General features: G+C 39.2%; 1 protein-coding gene across 1 annotated transcript; it reads left to right on the forward strand.

Annotated features, from left to right (window-relative positions):
- The first annotated feature begins 2769 nt into the window (after positions 1–2769).
- RAB4A (RAB4A, member RAS oncogene family) lies at positions 2770–20844 on the forward strand. Its single transcript, XM_068185100.1, has 8 exons — positions 2770–2916; positions 10828–10908; positions 12030–12144; positions 13339–13401; positions 14537–14691; positions 15537–15632; positions 17213–17373; positions 18662–20844. The coding sequence occupies exons 1-7, from the start codon at positions 2886–2888 to the stop codon at positions 17326–17328; spliced, it is 657 nt and encodes a 218-aa protein (XP_068041201.1). The 5' UTR covers positions 2770–2885; the 3' UTR covers positions 17329–17373; positions 18662–20844.
- The last annotated feature ends 179 nt before the right edge of the window (positions 20845–21023 follow it).

Here is a 21023-nt window from a genome sequence, read left to right on the forward strand (position 1 = left end):
AGGAAAGGAAAAGCAAAAGAAAACAAAATGATCTGGCCCCTTGCAGTGCTAGCTCATTAAAAGCCGTGTCGAAATCTGCAAATCCCTGAGTCATATTATTTTATTTTGGCAGAGACTTCACTGAGTACCCCACCCTGAGTCTGGCTCCCGTGAGATCTTGTGGGTCCTCTTCCATTCCTATTATGGTACATTGGTCAGTAAAACCTGGTAAAAAATGAGATTAGGACTTTTAGGGAAACCTTAATATGACCCCCTGAGCTGCAATTTTACAACCATAACAGTTAAAGGCACAGTAGCTGTGGTGAAAGTAGTTTGAGGAAGTGCATGGAATACAGATCCAATTTGACATATCTCTTTTTACATAAGCCAACATTTTCTAGCAGATGTAATCAACAGAAATAATGTGAATTAAACATTTGGCATTGGGGTTTTTTTCACCTTTATACTTAAGATAGCCACTGACAAGGCCAATTTTAGCTACTTATTGTTTATTACTCAGAAAGAATTATTTTATTTACATACAGGCCTGACATTCTCAAATTTCTGAGGTGTCAGCTATATATTTTCTAGCCTAATGCAGTCTTTATTATTTCTGAATTTTACTATTTGTTCTAATTTATTCTTCAAGGCAAAATTTCTAAAACACCAAATTCTATTCATCTCTCATGTTCTCCTGTCTTTGCTTTAGCATTCTCCCAACCTCCACTTTCCTCTTCAATATTAAACTAATAGATTTTTGGAAACCTTTACAATTTTGATGTATTGTATTGATAGGTGCATATAAACTTCTCAGGAGTGACTGGAAGCAAAGGATTGAGGTATTAACACAATGACACATTTATCAAATAAACTCCATAAAAAAAGTCACCTTGCAAGATACACAGAATAAAAAAACAAGACTAATTTATCCCTTAACCTAAAGTTTATACAGTGCATGAGGTCTAAATCTCCTTTTATATGCGAGGTTATATGCGAGGTTCTCGCATATAACATGGATATAACATTACATTTTTGGTAATCTAGTAAAATCTGCTTACTTCAGTATCTTTGGGTTTTTTTTTTTTTGGTGAAGACATTCAGTTTGTTTTTTGGGTTTGGTGGGGTTTTTTTTTGATTTGTTTGGTTTGTTTTCTGGGGGTGGGGACAGGGGAGGTTGAGCAAAAATAACCAACATCTATCAGGGATTTGCTGATGTTAGACCAAACTTCTTTAAAGCCCAATCTGAACTTCAGAAAGTACCATTTTGGGGGACAGCTTTCAGACACAAAGCTCACATCTGTGACATACTGGGGTCTGTGCAGCTCATGTGAAGGCTCTTCAGTTTTCCACAGTATTTTGGAGAGCAGATGCCCCAGAGAAACGTTCACGTGTGACATCTTCGGCCTCAATATCATCTGTGCATCAGGGCTGTGCTGACTTTGGGGACCTGTTTATACAACCTCCAATTACTGTTAATAGTATGAACTCATTAAGGAGTTGGTTCTTTGAAAACTGTGGCGAGTTTCTTTGTCTGTTTGGACCCACAACAACAAAAATAATCAGCAGATTCTCTGAGGGGCTCTTGGTGCTGGCTCAGCACTTGTTGTTGCACTGATTAGAGATGGGAACTTCAAAGCTGACCTCTGACCAGCTAAGGACTTGGCAAAGAGGTAGCTGGGACAGGCAGAGGCAGTTTTTCCTACAGCTTAGGAGATGAAGGAGAATTGGAAGGATGGGAAGCTGTGAGCAAGAAGATTAAAAAAAAAAAAAAAAAAAAAAAAAAAAAACAAACCAGAAATAACAGAAGAGGAAATAAGAGTAGAGGAATTTTTTTAAGGACTGGAAGAAAGGAAAACGTGGAGGATACACAGGAAGTATTATTTAGGAATGGCATAGATGGAAAGGCTGCTGCGGTGGGAGCTGAGGTGCTCTTTGCTGCCAGACTAACCAGGGGAGTTAAGACATCCGGTAAAGAGCAATACCGGCCAGGCACTGCTGGTATCGAGCCCCTGAAGATTTGGACTAAACTTTGCAACTTTTTTTGTTGTTATCCGTAGCTATAGCTGCACAGTTATGATTAAGCAATTGCACTGTGAACATTGTGTGCTCGGCTTATCTTTTGTAATGAGGAAAAGGCAAGCCAATGCCAGGATGAATGGGCTGTCTGGACGACAGCCGCCAGGAGTGCAGTCAGGAGGACTCAGCAGTACCTGGGGGAAAGGTAATTCCGGCAGTGGGAGACCACGGCCACCGACTCATTGACCACCTCCTCAAAACCCACCCCAGACTCGGCAGGAGAGCAGAACTGCGCCTGCGGAATAAATACCACGAGAAAGGAGAGGAAAGACGAGCAAATCGGGGTTTGAAAACTAATTAAAAGAAAAGTTATGTAACTTGTAACCAAGGAAGGCTGGCGCCTTTGTTTGTTAAAACGCTTAACTGCCGTAACTTTTCGGTGACAGGGGAGCCAGCCTTCCGTGGGCCACCGCCCGGCTCCCTGCTTGGCACGAACTGGAGTGAAACGCGGAGAAGCGCGGGAGCGGCGCCTCGGTGCGCGCCTGGGCGCTGCGCACGGGCGGCCAGCCCGCGCCGGCTCGGGGAGCGCATTCCAGAGGCCGCCGGCCCCGCGCGCGAGCAGCGGGGCGGGAGCACCGCGGGCACGTGCGCCTTGTTTTGGGGGCGGGGCCGCGGCCGCGAGCTGCCGCGCGCGCGCGCGCGGGGAGGCGGGGCGCGCGCGGGCCCGGGCGCGCCTGCGCGGCAGCGGCGCGGGAGGGGGGGCGGGGCGGGGCGGGGCTGGGCTGAGCCGGGCCCGGGCGGCGGGGCCTGTTCGGTTCCCTCCGCCGGCAGCGCCGACCCCGGGCGGGGCGGGCAGCGAGTCAGCGGCGGCGGGGGTCACCCCTCCCGGGATGTCGCAGAGTGCCATGTCCGAGACTTACGGTAGGATCCGGGGGCGGGGTGAGGGGACCCACTCTCCCTCCTCCCCTCCGGGGGAGCGGGCCCGGGGCCGGGCAGTGCCCGCTGAGGAGCGGGGAAGGAGCCGGTGTGACGTGTGGGCTCCCCGGGCTCGGGCGGGTCCCCCTGCCCGCCGCTGCCGGGAGCCCCCAGCGCCTGCCCCGCCCGTGGCTCCCGGCAGGAGCGCTCCGAGATATCCCTCAGGGTGAGCAGGGAGCGGCTTGGGCGCCGCTTGCTGGGGTCCGGGGAGTCCAGCGGGAAACTCGCAGTGCGTGTCCGCTGGGAGAAGCTGCCCCTTCCTTTACTTGGAGACGGTGGGTGCTTCTGCGGTCAAGTTAAGGTTTCGGTCCTGTTGTCTTAGACGTGCAGGCGTCAGAAAGAGTTGACTGTGAGAGTGAGTTGGGGGTAAAAAGATCAGTGGGTATGTTCGTGTGTCCCTGTGTTGGCATGGGTGTCTGACCGCTGCTGTTAGCAAAACATCCGGTGGAGTAAGTCGGAGTGCAAGCACTGACAGGGTGTGTCCAGTGCGTCGCCGGGAAGCATCAAAGAAGTGAGGAGTCAAAGAGGCAAGCAGAGCTGGTATTGCTGGCTAGGTGGAGGAGATGAGAAGCAACTGAAGAGTATTAATTTCTTTTCTTTATAATTTTACTTGAATCTCTGCTTTGAATAGATTTCTTTTCTACCCTTTCCACACCATACTGTTCTGTAATATTTTCCAGTATAAAGATGCTGTTGTACATATGAACATATTCTAAAGCCATGTGGTAGGTTCACATTCATAGTCCATGAGAGTGGGATCAGAATTGAATGGGGAATAATTGAATAATCAAAGCAAAATTGGACACAACAATTCTGGAAACTGTTTTGGAGGCTGGGATGTCCATTAGGAGTAGACCAAGTGACCTGATTGTTTCTACTGTGTAAGTAATTTCATTTTCAATGCTGTAGTCATCAGTGTTTGATGTTCTGTCCTACTGGTCAGTGCTTTGGTGTACAGAAAATGCACAGAACTAAGGGGCAAAAAGAGGCAAGAGTGTGGGGCAGCCCTTGAAGTGCCAACATTAGGATACCCAAACCCTGCTTCTTTTGTCCATCTGTTCTAGAAACATGTAAAAGTTACATGTAGAAACCAGAAGGGTGTGCTTTGTCCACCTAGATTTGAGTTTAAACAAGTTCTTCACGCTCTGTACTCCTGTGATCTAGAACTGGGACCACTTTGGCTATTTTTATGGTGGTTTCTGAGCAAAAGAGTTGGTAGAAAACCAGAGATGACAGCATTTCAGTGGTGCTCCTCCTTGCATACTGTAATACTAGGTAAGCCAAATAGATGATTGGTAACTTGAACCAGAACATTGAAGCATTTTTTGCATTGTTCCAGTGATGCAGAATAGGGATAGTAAGCCCACTGGAGCTGTTGATACTTTCATATTATTTTGGTATCTGAGAAAACAAGCCCTTGAAATGGAAGCTTTGTAGTTGTGGGCTGGTCCTGTTATTTGTTTAATTCTTGTTTGATATATTACCTTTTGGAAATTCCGTGTTTGTCCTATGCACACGTAGGCTACAAAAAATTCTGAGCTAGAAGGCTGGAGAGTGTCACGTTCTAGAGAACACAGAAGAATAAAAGCTAAGTTATAGCATAAGGTTTATCTAATGGCTCTTCAATCTCTGACCATAACAGTAGTCAGTAACTAATTTTGCAGTGTCCTGTCCACATATGTAGCAGCCCCATTGACAGATCAAAGTTAGCAGTACCATGTGATTAAATATGGATCTTCTGTGCTTGATAAACTCTGGATTTAATGTGCTCACTGTCCTAACAAAGAGTGGTTTGTTGCTGACCAGCTGTTACAATGGCCATGGACGATGGGAGAAGTATTAGGTCAGTTTCCTCCTGGTGACTGAGACTAAGGATCACTGTATCCCCCTCCTGGAATCCCTGTAGCTTGTAAATCCTTAAATAATGAATTAGATTTTTCTTGTCACCTGAATTATGACCCATTCTAATTATGTAACCTCAAGCTTTTTGTCCCATACAGATAGGCTCAGGAAGCTGGTTGGTGGTTGGGTTGGTGTTTTTCTTCATAATGTCATTTTGCTGTCTGTCTTTCATATGATTTTAACTTTGCTGTGAGGCTTCAACTTCTCTTTCTGTTGAAAGGGGAGTTATTTTTCCCAATATTTTTCTCAATCCATAGGGAATAAAGAGCCTTTCTATTCGCCACTGCTGTTAATTTCATGTCTCCTGGGTTTTTTTCTTCCTTAGTTTCTTCCTCCATGTCAAATTCTGTCTTCTTTGAAGGTTTTCTGTTCACTCACTTTTCACAACTCGTTCTGTCCATTGTTGAGATTCTTGTCTCTTCCCTCTTTTCAAACAAAGTTCTGCAGCTTCTCAGTCTTGACAGTAAAACTTACTTGCAATTCATATTTTCACTCCTGCAAATCTATTACATCAGTTGTGCATCTTCTGTTCTTAGCTTTCTTATCTGTTCAATTATTTATGTGTTCAATTCAATATCTATTCAATTCTTATGTGTTCAATTTATTTCCCGTACAAAGGGCCAAAACCAAACCAAACATGAATACAAGATAACTCCATGATTTTTGAGACGGGGGTTAGAAAGAACATTTTCCTGCTGCTTTGGGGAGAAAAGGTCTTTCTTTTAGAAGTTTGACATTTAACATTGGAAACAGATCTCTTATTCATAGGAAAACTCTTTTAACTCAAGTTTTCTGAGATGTAATGGCCTTTCTGTAGATAATAGCCATATAGCAAAACATGCATGTTTTAGCTTGCTTCCCAGTGCAAAATATACATGTTTTTGTAGTAAAGACAGCCTGACAGAAAGTCACTTATTCTTAATAAATAAATCCAAAGCAACCTTTGGATTTTAAATGGTAGAAGGATGGAATTTGTACAAGCATTGAATAAATGCAATGTGTAAGATTCAAGTCAAATCTCTTCACTTCTTAGTTCCTTGTGTTTTTTCCACCAGCATCTACAAATCTCAGTTTGGTCACATAAATTTACCAATCTCTGTCATTGGCAGAGACTGTCCAGTCTTTCCATCTATTTGAAAATAATTTTTTGGTCTGGACAATTTAATTTGTCCTTTTCTCGCCATCCTGTCCCACACCATTTACCTGATGATGTTTGCATTTATCACCCTGGTCTTCAGGTTGTTTCAAACCTGATTTTATTCCCTAGAGAACATAGCTCTTTTGCTTGTGAGAAAGCAGAACTTCCCTCTGTGAAGCATTCTTTTTGCAGATTGGAATAGAGCCAGGTTGATCTGTTCTACCTGTTTATCTTTGTTAACTTTCTGCTAGAGAAAGGAGTAAGCAGTGGGAATAGCTCCTCCTTTCATTTAGGGGCAGCATGTGCCAGTGGGAATGCATCAGAGCACTCTTTCCTCCTGCCCTGTGCCATGAATGAGAGAGTTTCCGAAAGGTCACCATTAGTGAATATAAATTCTACTCTATAGCAAGGAGTTGGGAGGACTTCAAACTGAGATTGGGGATATAATTTGGCCTCCTCCCTACCCTACTGTATTAGCAGTGTGAAGGAAATTTAATTCTCATTGCATTTTAGGGACTAAGCTACAGCATCTCAGAAGCTGTTTGACTATTTCTTCTGCTGGAGCAGACTTCAGTCAAAGGAGGAGGTTGGATGTCTGGGGGTGGTTGCCACATCAGCCATCTGTTTTTGCTGGTGCTTGAGTCAAAGCCCACAATTGTCTCTCTTCTCCTTTCCCCTCAGCTCACACTGCACCACCGCCCCCAAAAGAAAAAGCAAACACAAAAGACATGATGTAATTTATGTAGTTTAACAGCTTGTTCTGCTGGTGCATCTTTAGGATGAAGCCACAATTTTACCTTTTTGCCTGTGCTAGAAAATGTTTTATTTCCTGTATCCCCTACCTGTTTGGGATCAGGTGATGTATGTAGCTCTCAGAGGGGAGTAAGCTGATTCTTTCTAATACCTTATTTCCTTAAACAGCCATGCTATGCTGCAATTCATCTCCTAATGATTTCTGTAGTGCGTATTTTGTAACCTTTTTTTCCTTTAGCACAGAGTTCAGTTTTGATCCTAAATCCCTTCTGTATAAAGGTGATCTTATTTAAAGGCGAAGTGCTTTAACTTCTCTAGACCTTTTCAGTAGCCAGCATGGCAGCAAGCATTTGTAACATCTGAATGATGTTGCTTTTCAGCTTTTCTATGAAGGAGGAACAACAGAATTCAAAAGAAAAGTTTCTCTAGGGTGACAGCATTGGCAGCTGACTGGAATGCTGGAGCTCTGAGCTGCTTTGTCAATTGGAAAAAAAAGGAGATAAAAAAATTTATGAAATGAAGTGAACTAACTCCTCTGGGAAGAGGACACCAAAAACAAAAACTGGAGCAATTAAGCAGTAGTGCAAACATTAGAATATGAGTTGTATTTGCTGAAGTTGCTAAGAATGAATATATAAAGTTTGAGTCTACAATGATGGTCTAAAAGAAGCTGTCTGCCCAGTCTCATTTGATCTCACAGTGCTTCCAAGCTGTGCTAAATTTTACCTACATCTGTACAGCTTAAAGAGAAAACATTTCATGTCCTAAATCATGTGCTAAAATAAGTAATAAAAATGTAGTTGATGTGGTACTGGTTATCATACAGAATGACACTATAAGAAAGAAGTTTCAGAATAAATAACAAGATGAAAAATGTTCTATTTGTTCTTACCTGGTATTACCTTATTCGTTAATAGGCTAGGCTGTGAACTTAAAACAAACCTTGGTATTTTTAACATTTGGTATTGGCAAAGCCTTTTTCTTGTCCTTCTTTGCAGTTGATTAAGTATGCAGAGTATTCCATATTTCCTGAACCATGTTATCCAGTGCTCATGGATAAACTGATAACATAAGTCTAAAAGCTTTTTGTTAGTTTGAATAATTTACATAAAATTGGAGTTTAAAAGGATAGAAGTATGGTTATATTTATGAAGGTAATAGTGTCTTTAAGTCTACATGTGTTTGGAAACATTGCTGCCTTTGGTGCAGAAAGGTTTTCAATTTTTTGTTAGAAGGCTGACATTTTCATTTTACGAAGTGGACTAAAACACATTTCTCTTAGTTTGGTGGAATAAAACACATTTCTCTTATTTTCATACTGTGGAAAAAGTGAATTGTGACTAGTTTCAAGTTTCATCTTAAAAAGCCCATTTGCTATTTTGTCAGGTGAAATTTTTTTTTTTTTTTTTTTTTTTTTTTTTTTGTCTACTAAGTAAGCAGGCTTTGAACAGGCATCTAAGTGATTCATTTGTAGGAGAGAGTCTCTTTTCAATTTGTCTGGCACGGTAGAATCTGGATAGAAATTAGGAGTATTATGAAGTGCTGCTAAAATATATTATCAATTTAAAGACATTAATATAAAATCCCCAAATAGCACTGTTGCTTTCAGAGCAACATACAAAGCACCTCAACTTAAAACACCTCAGGGAAAAATACACTGCTGCTCTGATGCTCCTCCAGATCAGTGCCTGGCAGTGACATGGCTGTCCCAAGGCCTGACTGGCCTGCAGCCTGTGCAGAAGGGAGCAGTCTGTTAAATTTGCTGCTCAGTGTGGGCTTGTGGGTTGCACAGATACGCCTTCCTGAGCCACATTTGACAGCCAGTGCTTGCAGTTACGGTGCAAATGAGTGGGGGAATAGAGTTTTGGTTTTAGTCTTTCCCTGGTTTAGGTTTGCAGTAGCTGTTGTACTACTGTCAATAACACATGTCTTCCGTTGGAGAAAAAGGAAGGTAAACGTGAATTTTATAATTGTTTTTAAGGAGAAAATCTGACAAACAGCATTCACCAGATACAAAGTAGAGTTTTAATCCAGTTTTAATTGGATTTCAGATTTATGTTTGGAAAAATGACAGAATCAGAAACAGATTATTTGAAATGTGTCTTTGTCTCAGAATATCTTTCATTTTGAGGTACTTTGAAAATGGTAAAAACAGTGAGATTATACACACGCACACACAAACACAGAGTAGTTTAAATATATAAAATGGTGTGAAAGGCAGCTAACCAGTGATATTTGATCCATAAAAGTTGAGACTTGGCTTTCTTTGAGATGATTTTTTTGTTATCCTCACACTTTGGGCTATTTATGATATCTACAGTTCATGCTAACAGTGAAGACTTGATAGAGTGATGGGTTCTCAGCTTCAGCGTCTTTTGCAGTTGAGATGACATGAAGGGCCTTTCTTTACAGGAGTTAACAAAATTTTTCACAACCTGAAGGAAAATCCTTTTTGTAACTTTTTTTTTTTAAATCCAGAAAGCATGAGCAGCTGGGTGGGGGCGTGACAAATGAAAGGATTTTGGAACAGAAAGTCTTGAGCATGTAAATGGTCATATTTGTGAGCAAGAAACAGCAGTCTTCTGAGAAGGGTAAAATTCAGAATCTATTCTGAGCATGTTACAGCATTTGAAACAAGAAGGGCAGAATGTAAAAAACCAAAAATCCTTAGTAAAGCATTACCTGTGAAGATGGAGAACGGTATTCATTTCCAGGACTCACAGCCTTGTCTTTTTAACAGTGGGAATCTTAGCCTTTGAGAAACTTGCTTGTTCCTTTTGCCATTGCTAGGGACTGTTTATGATATACCATAACAAGTAACTCCTTCATGAAATGGAATGAGCACATAGATCTGTGTGCATCTTAAATTCTATTTTTGAAACTAAGTACTCAAATGAGGTGCTGGTAGAGGATTTTTTCAGTTCTTTGACTTACTGAGCATAATACAGTTTTCTTTTTATTCTGCCATACCCTGGGCCAATATCCATGTAGCCCACTCGACAGCTTTGAACACTTAACAAAACTAATGTTTTTATTTTTGTTGATATTGCAAACTAAGTCATTTCCTTGCATGCTTACCAGATGTCTTCTGGAGACCTGCTATGTTTCTTAGAGAAACTGTGCAATAAAGAGTAAAAAATCTGCTGCTAGTAGAAAAACAAATAGGGAATCTTGCATGAGCTGTAAAGGTTGCTTTGGTGGCAGTATATTAGGGGAAGCAGTTGTAAGCTTTTTAATCAGTTTATCATTTTTGAGAGCTGTAAGACATGGAAGCTTTCTTCGGTCTTTAGCAAAACTGAAAGCAGATTTGCGGTGGTAGCATTAAAGCGTTTTATGTAACTGTTTAAACAATAGAAATAGGCCATAAATCTTGAAAATGTGTATTACCAAAGAACATTGATATAAATGGCTCATAAATAGGTAACAGAAATACATGTATATTAATTTAACATGAGGAAGAAATGTGAAACTAGGCATCCCAGAATAAAAATTATTTATTCCCTCTAAATTTTGCAGAGAAATACTGTGGTTGTCCCAGCTGTACAAGGATTAAAAACAAAGTTATGAGTATTAAACTGTTAATAGAGAAGTTCAAATTAATGTATATTTTAATCCCCTCCCCAAAAACAAAAACACCAAAAAAAATCACAACCACTCCTCTCTGGAATTGTAGATTTTGAGAAATGTTATCATTGTATATTTGTGTTGACTATAGTTAATTGCTTACACACTCTTAAAACACATTACTGGAATACAAGCCAGCCATTTAGCTGTGGTTGAGCCTATTTTAACTGAACTCAGATTCAGCTATTTCTACTTTGTTTTGTCTTTCTTGCCTCTCCATAAAGAAGAATTCTTAGTTCTTGCTGTGTAACATCACTATTGCAGACACTGGATAATTCTTCAGATTTATTGCTATTTTGCTAATTTTGTCATCTATTCCCTTCTCTTTGAAATAACAGCTACAAGAGAATAGCTGGCTTGTGAACTTGATCTTGTCACAGAAATGTGAGTCCATACTAAAATTTAGTTTTGTTTTGTTTTTTTTTTCTTTCAATCTGCAGATTTCCTGTTTAAGTTCTTGGTCATAGGAAATGCTGGAACTGGAAAATCCTGTTTGCTACACCAATTTATTGAAAAGAAATGTAAGTACATATGAAGGACAGTAAGAGTTCTCCACTGCCTTGTACCAAAGGTAAAGGTTCTGCCTAAATGAGTACCTATTATTGGTAGGGAAGCTCCCCTAATTCTCTTATTTGTGTAGGTGAGGATTATAGTAAAGAATTATGTTCAGAACTGTTCTGTAAATTCTTATTGCTCACTGTTTGTCTTCAATCTAAAGCCTAATATGGAGCATTACTCTCTGTTATTCTCAAATAAATATAACAAGATGTTGGTGAAAGTACAGACTTACTTTCTGTGAGAGGTATAATTTGCAGCTGCAAGATTCCCTGGATATATAGTAGAGACTTGGATCTGTTAAAAAAAATAATGAAAGAAAAGTTGAATTGCTTGAGTAGATTCAGAAAGCCTGCAGCATCTTTCAAAATAAATAGTAACTCTATTTTCTTAGTCAAGGACTGTGATCTATGATAAATACTGATAGAGACTCAATTGTGGATGTTATTCAGAAATAAACAGCATAAAAGAAAAATTCCTGTTGGATTGTACATTTGGCATCAAGATTAAACAAAAATAATGTGCATTTAGAAACGTTTGTAAATCTTAGGTCACTGTTGTCTTTCTCAACCAAACAGTAACTTGGCTTGATTCTGAGTGAACTTGAAACAAGCCCTTGATTCTAGTATGAGCATCTGTAAATTGCTGAGATTCTGTGATATCAAGAGCATACATAGAAGGAAGTATCTTAACTTTGTACATTAAAGAAGAATTGTCTCTTGCATATTCATGGTCAAGACTGTGTGCATTCTCATTAATTTTAATTTTAAATGGCATCAAAGTATTAGAAAACACAATTGGAAAAAAGTGTACAAGAAGTATTTTGCCACTTACTGAAGTGAACTGGAAATTATTTAAAGCAGGCCTTTCTAGTAGTAAGTTTGAATTGACTAAACTGTCAAAAATTGTAAGAACATTCATTTCTGTGTGGTGGCAGTGAGCTTACAAGCTGCACTGAATGTGATGGTTCAGGAAGTTTGTAATTTGAACACTGAGGAGTTTTTGATAATATCTAAATTGTTTTATGTAAAACCTATTCACTCTAAATATTCTTCAAATAAGTTTTGTTTTCTTTCTTTTTTTGTAGTCAAAGATGACTCAAATCATACTATAGGAGTGGAATTCGGTTCAAAGATCATAAATGTTGGTGGTAAATATGTAAAATTGCAGATATGGGATACAGCAGGACAAGAGCGGTTCAGGTATGCTTTTCAGCCATGTTATTAAGTGTTATTGCAATTGCTGCTGTGAGTGGTGGATGTTATTTATCTCTGCTTGTAAGCAGGTAAAGTTTTTTGGTCAGTGGGATTGTTTGTCTCCTTTCATATTAAACTTCCAACCTGGAAACAGTGACACAGATCCATTGATTTCGGTTGAGTAGTGCTGCCTTGCAGGGTCTGAGTTTCTGCCCTTTCTTTCATAGGGTATATTCTGTTAAGGTATATGAGTGGAGTAGGTGGTTAAAATCTTGCTCACCAGCCAAATTTATAATTAACTGTTTCAACTAAGACTATGCACTTAACTCTATGTTTAGGAGCCCTTCTGTTGGTTGGAATAAGTAAATGTCAGGAAGCTGTAAGCTGTTCAAAATCTTCATGAAAGCAATTGCACAGTATAATTATATACAGTTTTATTAGAGAATAAAAAATTCAGTCAAATTCATTGGGGTAAATACATTTCTGGAAAGACTAAGATATCTTAAGTTTCTTAGAGAAAAAACAATCAATTTGTCAGCTTATAACAATCAGTGTACTTTTAATGCTCTATTTTAAGTGTTCTACATCTGAGGCATAGATAAAAATCTAATAAAAAGGCATAGTAAAAATCTAATGGATTCCTGGGTACATTCACCATCAAATAGGACATGAATTTTTTTTCATATATTTTGAGGGGGATTGAGTGTGTGTCTGAGGTCTCTTTGTTTTGGGAGAGGAGTTGGTTAACAAAGGTGAGTGTGATGGTAGAAGTCTGAGTTTTGGGCAGCAATCCAGTTAATGTCTTCTATCAGACAAGTCCTTTGGATATACTTCTGACTAAATAAAGCTGGGCTGTGATATATAGTCTTCATTAATAAGGTCTCTTCAGTGTGTTGGCCAGATATCAGCCTCCAGTTCTGTATCTGGTCATATATTATGGTGATTTGTGTACCTTCAGCACCACGTGGGTCATAATGGACTCTGAGAATCCTCGTACAGCTATATTTAATCAAAGTGCTTCATCAAAATCCTGGTTGTAATTAGTCTGCTGCTGCACAGCTGATAACATTGTGTAAAAAACATGTTTTGTTTTAAATATGTAAATAAGAATTCTGTTTCATAATACAGATTGTGTTATATTAACCCAGATTTTAAACAGTGAAGGCACCACAGAAATGTGTATTTGTAATTCTATTTCAGGTCTGTAACAAGGAGTTACTACAGAGGGGCTGCAGGTGCTTTGCTTGTCTATGATATAACCAGGTAAGAAAGCCAGCATCTCCTTTGCTCATAGACTGCCAGATCCAATTAATGCACAATGATTCCTCCCCAAGTACCTAATGCTCTAATCGAGATTGGACAGGAAGAAAAGAAAGTAAGTATAAGAAGTACTTCTGTTTCAGTGTGTATTTAAGCTTTGGAACTTGCTTACATGAGATATTGCAAATGTCAGATGTGAGCAATCCTAAAGAGTTACACATATTTGTGGGGATTAGCCCCCCAGTCACTGGTCTAATAATGGTGGACTACATGCAGCCACTGGCTCAGCAAGCCCTGCCACAGAAACAAGCGTGGACTTCAGCCACCTTAACCAAGGTGGTGCACCCTTTCTTGTGGAAACGGCTGATCATGGATCAGTAGTTCATCTCTGCATCTTTCAATATTTGAATATTACAGGTAGCCAGTAAAACTCCTTACCATTACATGTGTTCACATTCTTCCTGCCTCCATTGACTGATATTTGTCAGATGAGTTTGGGGTTGGTTAATGGTGGTTCACTAGGTTGTTACTTGTTGTTCTGTGAGTGAAGGGTTCTCTCAGCAAGCTTTGAAATCTCTGTTCTGCTTAAGGTCAGCTGGAGTCATCTGTCAGTCTTACTGCTTGAAAGCTTTCTCCCTGACCACTGCTACAATGGCAAGTGGTGTGTGCAGGGTGACTGCCTGCTGTGTAGGTCCTGACACCTGTGTGAAAGTTCAAGCATGCACATCTACGCAAGCCTCGTATATTCTTACAATCCCACTGGTAATTTAAGTATCATTGAACTCCAAGTGGAATAATATCTCATTCTGTTGTACCAAAGTGTCATTAAAAAAAGGTTAAAATTAGGTAAGAGCTTAAAATTTTAGCTTTTCACATTAACACAGTATTTTATAATTGTGTGTTTATATATTGTGAATAATTTCATTTTGATTTTTAAAAAACTCAAACTTTTCAATAGTTTCATGAAGGAATTTGATACTCTTCCCAGTTCATCACTGGCACACTGAGATGTGTAGGTGCCTTGCCTGACTACCAGCATTTTATTTGCCACAAACACAGATTTGCTATTTGTTTTGTTTCGGTGATCTGTTCATGAGAAATGAGTGTGTCCTAATAAAGGATTTCATTTGCTGCACAGCCGGGAAACCTACAATGCACTTACTAATTGGTTGACGGATGCAAGAATGTTAGCAAGTCAAAATATTGTGATAATACTGTGTGGAAACAAAAAGGATCTTGATGCAGATCGTGAAGTCACTTTTTTAGAAGCATCCCGGTTTGCACAGGAAAATGGTAAGTAGTACAAAACCTTCAGGTAGCATTCCAAGATGCATAGTCCTTCAGATCATTTACATTTTTGTGCAGTTAGGCTGTACTTTGTACCCTGTCTACAGAAAAGAGTTCTGTCAGTACCTGAGGCCCAGAGAGGCAGTGCCTGCAGTGAAAACTACATGTACTACTTTAGTCTCATTACCAGTGGTTCTTCCACTCACAGCTGCTCCTTTAAGAGTACCTCTGTGTCGAGATATATTCTGTAGGAAACGTAATACAACTTCAGGTGTTGCCTTGTCGCCAAACAGCTGTAGATAACACACAAAGTTGTATGGGGTGTGCTGCAGTTTGAAGCAATGAGTTTTACTCATTGAAAACTGAGTTCAGTGCAGGGCGTGGATCCAGACAGCAATTACCTGGTCTGTAGTATTCAGAATTTCCAGTCTGAGGACACGATTCTATATCAGCTAAAGCCAGTCTTGCTCTGAGCTTCTGTGCTGCACTCCTGCCATCAGCAAAATCTGGTTTTGCTTTTATAAATCAATTAGTCTTTTCTACCAGCTCTGGTTACTGGCTTTGCTTTTGCATGTAACCTCCATTAATGGGAAACTGTATGAAGTTTGGTTTCAAGCACAGCTTTGCATGCACAGCCCAGGTTATCTTTGTACTCCAGCTTTCTAGGGTGCCGGAGTAAATTTTAGAGGAAGTTTTTTGTGGTTTTGCCATCAAAAGTTTTTCTGGATCATGCTTTTTGACTGTAGATCTCTGTACAAATATGTTTATTGCTCCTGGCTTTCATGTTTTGAATTACTATACCTGCTATTCCAGACTTGTTTTGAGGATTTTTTTTTTGGTGTCAAATGTAGAGCTGATGTTCTTGGAAACAAGTGCTCTAACGGGGGAAAATGTTGAAGAGGCCTTTGTACAGTGTGCAAGGAAAATACTCAATAAAATCGAATCAGGTAAATTAAGCTTTATATTTATAAAATCTTTTATTTTATCTGAAAATGAATAAAAGTGCACATGGAAATATCACCATTCAAAGTCCTCTAATAGAATTAAAGCAAAAAACCCAAAAGTTTCTTTTTGGCAAAAAATAGCCTATTTGTTTAAAATAACCTCTTTGTTTTCTAGCTGCTTCTCATATGCTTTAAAAGGAATGGATGTCTAAGTGAGATCTGCATATCCAAAAATGGGTGGTGTGAATTGTGGGTGATGCTTACCTTAACATCAGGTCTGAGTGTAGGTTAGACCTCTTTAACTTAAGTCAGGTCTGAGTGTAGGTTCTGTGTTCTGTGAGTTGCTGCATCCCTACAAATACCAAGCCTGACATTAGATAGTTTTTATAGTACAGAATAAAAACCTAATATCAGTGCAGCCATAACTTAAATCCTGCTTCTCATATGTAACAGGAATTACAGTCAAGATAGTGTGAATGGTAATACTAAAAATTTCAGGGATGTTTCCTAGCAACTGTTTCTCTGAAGCGACCTCTGCCTCTCAGTTGAAATAATTTTTACTTTTGCAGATCTAGAAATATACCAGAACCTTCTCAACACAAGTGGGCAGGTTTCTGCTGGAGACAGGCTCCTGTGTGTTAGATATCATTACAGCTCTTTTGCATTCCAGTTTTTCTTTTTTCTAGCTGCTTGATATCTTTAAAGTTTTAAGTACTGGCCATATTGAAAAGTCTGTCTCGGATTCTAATTACGTTTCCAATGCCAAACGCATATTTTTAGATTAAAATAATATGATATGTTCAGAGGAATTTTCTGATTACTACATCAAATCAATGCTAAACAGCAGCTTTCATTTTAAACAAACAAACAAAAAGAACCTAAACAAACCCAAAACTCAAATGAAAAAAGAAAGTATAGCTAGTTTTTCACGATACTGTAGTTTGATGACTGCTTTAAAGAGGCACTGCCACCACAGAATTAAGTCTTATTTTCTGTGAACTGCTCCTGGCATTTTTCTGTCAGCACACATCCATTGAATCGTGCAAAAATGAACACTGTAAGGATCTTATGGAGGTCTCTCTTGGCCAGATCACCATACAGCCATAAGAACAGTTCTGAAGACACAGGGTATGAAGTAGGCAGAAGTGGATACCAGAAGTTGGGAAGGTTGATCATTTTCCCTGGGGAGCAGTTCTTTTTGGAATCTTTCTATCAGATTGATCCATTTTTGTTTGGCTTGGTATCTGCAGTACTATTTTCTTTTCTATGAGCCTCTGAAAGCCAGAAGTTTTTTACTGTAGTCACAGAAAACATTTTAGACCTTTCTTTTGCTCAAGGTAGTGCAAATGCATTTCTTTGCAGCCTGAGACAGATGGCTTTGTCATCATGGTCAAGGGCATATGGTTAAATTAGAGGAGAAAATGATTCAGGTTTGAAATTGCCTAAAAGCAGACAGAATTGAGATAATCTCTCCATAAATAGATTAGAATATAATTATGCTTTTTCTTTAATGTTAATGGTTAATTTAGAATGTATTATTTGCACATGATCTATGTTCTTGTGACCATTTTGTTTCTCATCAGGAGAATTGGATCCAGAAAGAATGGGCTCAGGTATTCAGTATGGAGATGCTGCCTTGAGACAGCTGAGATCACCACGCAGAGCACAAGCACAAAGTGCTCAAGAATGTGGGTGTTAGAGAAACGAAACACAAAATCCCAAATACTTACTTTAGATACAGAAGGTAAGGCTACAGAAATCTTGGGGTGGTGGGCAAACTAGCATACTTCATAAATGTGCTGTATTGGGTGCTTGGCTTTTTCACAGTTAGCCTGTGAGTTACAGAGAATCTGTTGAAACAATGCACAGTGGAATGGATTGGTGTTTTTATACTTTGGTTTTTTTACTGTCATCTGCTGGGAAGACTAGAGCTCTTACTGAAGTATTTCTAAATCTTGGCTTAATCTGAGTAATGCTGGGGAAAACATTTTAAAATGCTCTATTCCTGAAATGCATTATAGGCCTAATAGCTGCCTAATGCACTGCAGAGAAAGTGAATCAGTTCTGTTGCATTGGGAACAAACAGTAGTAGAAGTAAGCATTCACAGAATGTATGGTACAGTATCTTGTCCTAAGCTATTATAAAGTCTTTTCTGAAAATGAGGTTTAAACACTGAGACTCAAAAATTAAAGAAAACACTGAATTTCAAACTTCCACTGACTTTTGCCCCTACCTAAAAGCAGCCTGAAGTTCTTCTGATACCTGTCTACTATTAGCAGAAATGTAAACAAGAGAATAGTAATTATTTGCTGCTTAAGCTGTGTTGTCATCTAAAGTAGTTCATCTGGGGCTGTTGCAGCCTAGGAAACGGGTGTGCAGTGTTCTAAAGTTCTTCCAAAGATGTTGTTCAGAGAAAGTAAGGAAAGAATTTTTCCCTTTAGGAGAAGAGACATAAGTCACATAAACTCCTAAGAACAGCTCTGTGGTTAGTCTTTCTTATGTTTAGAAGACAGTTGTCCTTAGGACACTTCTCAGTAGTCACTGGATTTTACATAACTCCTTGCAGTATGCAGTGGCTCTTAGTACAGTCCTTTCTCCCTGTGTAGTAAATTATTCTGCTATAATTAATCATTATTTCTCTAGTACTAGGACAGTGATATCAAGTAAATACTGCAGGCATAGTTCCTGCATCACTTTTACTGTATTTATTCTTCAGCTTGAGCAGTGCACACAGCAGAAGCTTTATGGAACATTAAATAAGGCAGCACATAATTCTACATTCTCATTTTTTTTTCTTGTGTTCTTGGAGCTTAGCTCCCAATTAAAGCCCAGAATTTTAAATAATGAATCCTTGAACTGCTTTCCTCTTTTAAAATTCCATTCTTCAACTAAGATTGCTCGAAAAAGGCTTTAATTTCGTTCAGCTTTGGTATGGCTCTACAGAAATGAAAATTCACTGATCTTATTTCAAGAGTCAGTTTTCAGATTGATCAGATATGGGTAATTAATAGAGTTCTTATGTATTTTATAGCTGTCCTTGTAAATGGTGTTTGAAGAAACAGAAAAGCTTGGAGGCTATGCAGTTTTTAAAAACATCTTTCCACTATCTACAAGCAGAGCAGACCACTGACAGAAAGGTATCCTGTGGTAGGGGGCAGGTATGTGCAAACACACAAGTCTGCAAAGTGAACTGGATGGTTTGGTGGACAATATTAAGACTAATACCTGTATGTAAATGCTTCCCATTACCTGTTTTTGTTCTTTCACCTCTAGTTTAAAGCATTGCAATGTACTGTAAATAATGTAACAGTAAATTTACAAAGCATGGTATACTTACGTATGCTATTAGAATGTTGCACTATAAGCAGTTTAATATTTTATTTTTTTATCATATAAACAAATTTAACTGAGATAGGCTTTGTCACGTTTGTTTGTTGCACAATAGTTTGTATTTACAACCTGAATTATAAAACCACTGGCAACTGTCAGTGAGAGGTTGTTGGTTTATTTTTTCCTACTCGGTTTGCCACCTTCTAACAAGCTGTTGACAGGATCAGTTCTTAATGTGTGGTTATGACCCATACTTCTGTATCCTGATACGTCAAGTTGGAAAAGGCAAGTTAAAGCACAAGAGCAGAGCAAGAATGCTACACTGAGCTATACTATCTTTCATGAAATTAGAGTTCTGTTTATTCCCTTTGTCCTGACATTTTTGGTTCAAACAGATGCTTATCTGAAAAGTATGCACCTTAGTTTGTTTCTGAATTAAATGGAATTAAGCATGCTTTGTACTTGAAAAGCCTGGGTTTAGGTTTAGAAAGGCTGTTGGGTCCAAAAACTTTCATGTTGTGTCACTCCTCTGATTGTATTTAGGATTGGATTTGTTACAGAACCAATAACAATTATTCCCAATGGTATTCTCTTCCTTGTAAGAGTGTGAAGTATTTTTTGAAGCAGCATAACTGTATTTTCAAGAACACCAGAGAACTCCAAAGAAACTTACCTGTCTTACCCACACTCAGTTCAGTTTGGCTTTCAGAACTGCAAACACTTACCAAAAGCAAGTCCTCTGAAGCAGGAAGTTGGATGGAGCTGTCTCCTCCACCAGTCCAAATAGCCAGTTATTAATTGGGATGCATTTTCCACCAGAGCTGAGGAGGGTGTTGGTGCCAAAACCCCAAACAGTTCTGGAATGCTGGGAAAAGATGAGGTACCGGGTGGTCTATTCCACCACACGCCATTCCACAACCCAATCAGGTTTCTTGGCACACTGACTAGAGCTGAGCACTGACATGGCTCAAGCAGAGCTGAAGATTGCTCTCCTGTCACTGTTAGAGTGGTGGAAGGGGTGTTGGCTATTGATCAAAACCTCTTTCCCCTATTACAGTAGCAGTTGAAAGGAGCAGAGAACCGTTGCTTATAAATAGAAATTTCAGGGGTTTCACAGGGATTTTCTTCTACTTCTTTGTGTCCCTTTTACACACAAGGCCTCTTTTATACTTGGTTCTTATGATCATTTTGGTCAAGTGTCTCTGGTTTAAAATGCAGTAAGCAGTTTTATTCTTTCACTAACTGTCTTAAAGCTGTCCCCTTCCTCCCTGGAAAGAAAGGCTAGTGTCACTATAATGAGTTTGGACATGTTTTTACCATTTTTTAATGTATACTCCTCACTGTATGCACATTAACCAGGTTAATGTGCATGTTTTGTAGTATCTCAACCTTTTATGCTGCATATCTTGCTGACATTCTAAAAAAAATTTTCTAAAATTGTAACTCCTTAGAAAAATACTGTTGGAAGCAATAGCTCTCAGCAGTGCAAACTCTATTGTTTACTATTGCTCCTCTGAGAGTTTTATTTCTAAAAATAAACATCATGCCAGTATCAGCCCTGGAGTATATTTCAAGCTTTGGCATTATAGTTGACTCCCAGCTCACCTGAACAGTAAGTCATAAATAGGCTATGTATGTTTTCAGGGTAAAATTCTTACTTTACCAAACCAAGATAGGTGGGAGTTTTACATTAAATACTACCAGGTACCTATATACGAGGTTTCATTGGATGTGGAGCTTTAGCTGTTCAGCCCATTAAGAGATTTAAATGTCTTATTAAAGCCTGTGTCTTGCCTTTTAATGAGTCTGTTGGCCTACACTACTCCATTTAATGCTTGTATCTAGCACCAAATAAAGAATCTTCCTTGATTTTCTTCCAGCAAATCCTGTGTACTTGTACAAGCTTTATCTGTTAAGTGAAGTCAATAACATGACTGACTGACACATAGAATTCACAGTTGCCTCATCTTATCCTCAAGATAAGATGAGTATGGCTCAAGTGTTCCCTTAAGACCCGTAAAAAGCGAATGCCATAGAAAACCCCGATTAGACTGTACACCTAA

This window comes from Anomalospiza imberbis, chromosome 3 (genome assembly GCF_031753505.1).
Source record: "Anomalospiza imberbis isolate Cuckoo-Finch-1a 21T00152 chromosome 3, ASM3175350v1, whole genome shotgun sequence".
Taxonomy (NCBI): domain Eukaryota; kingdom Metazoa; phylum Chordata; class Aves; order Passeriformes; family Viduidae; genus Anomalospiza; species Anomalospiza imberbis.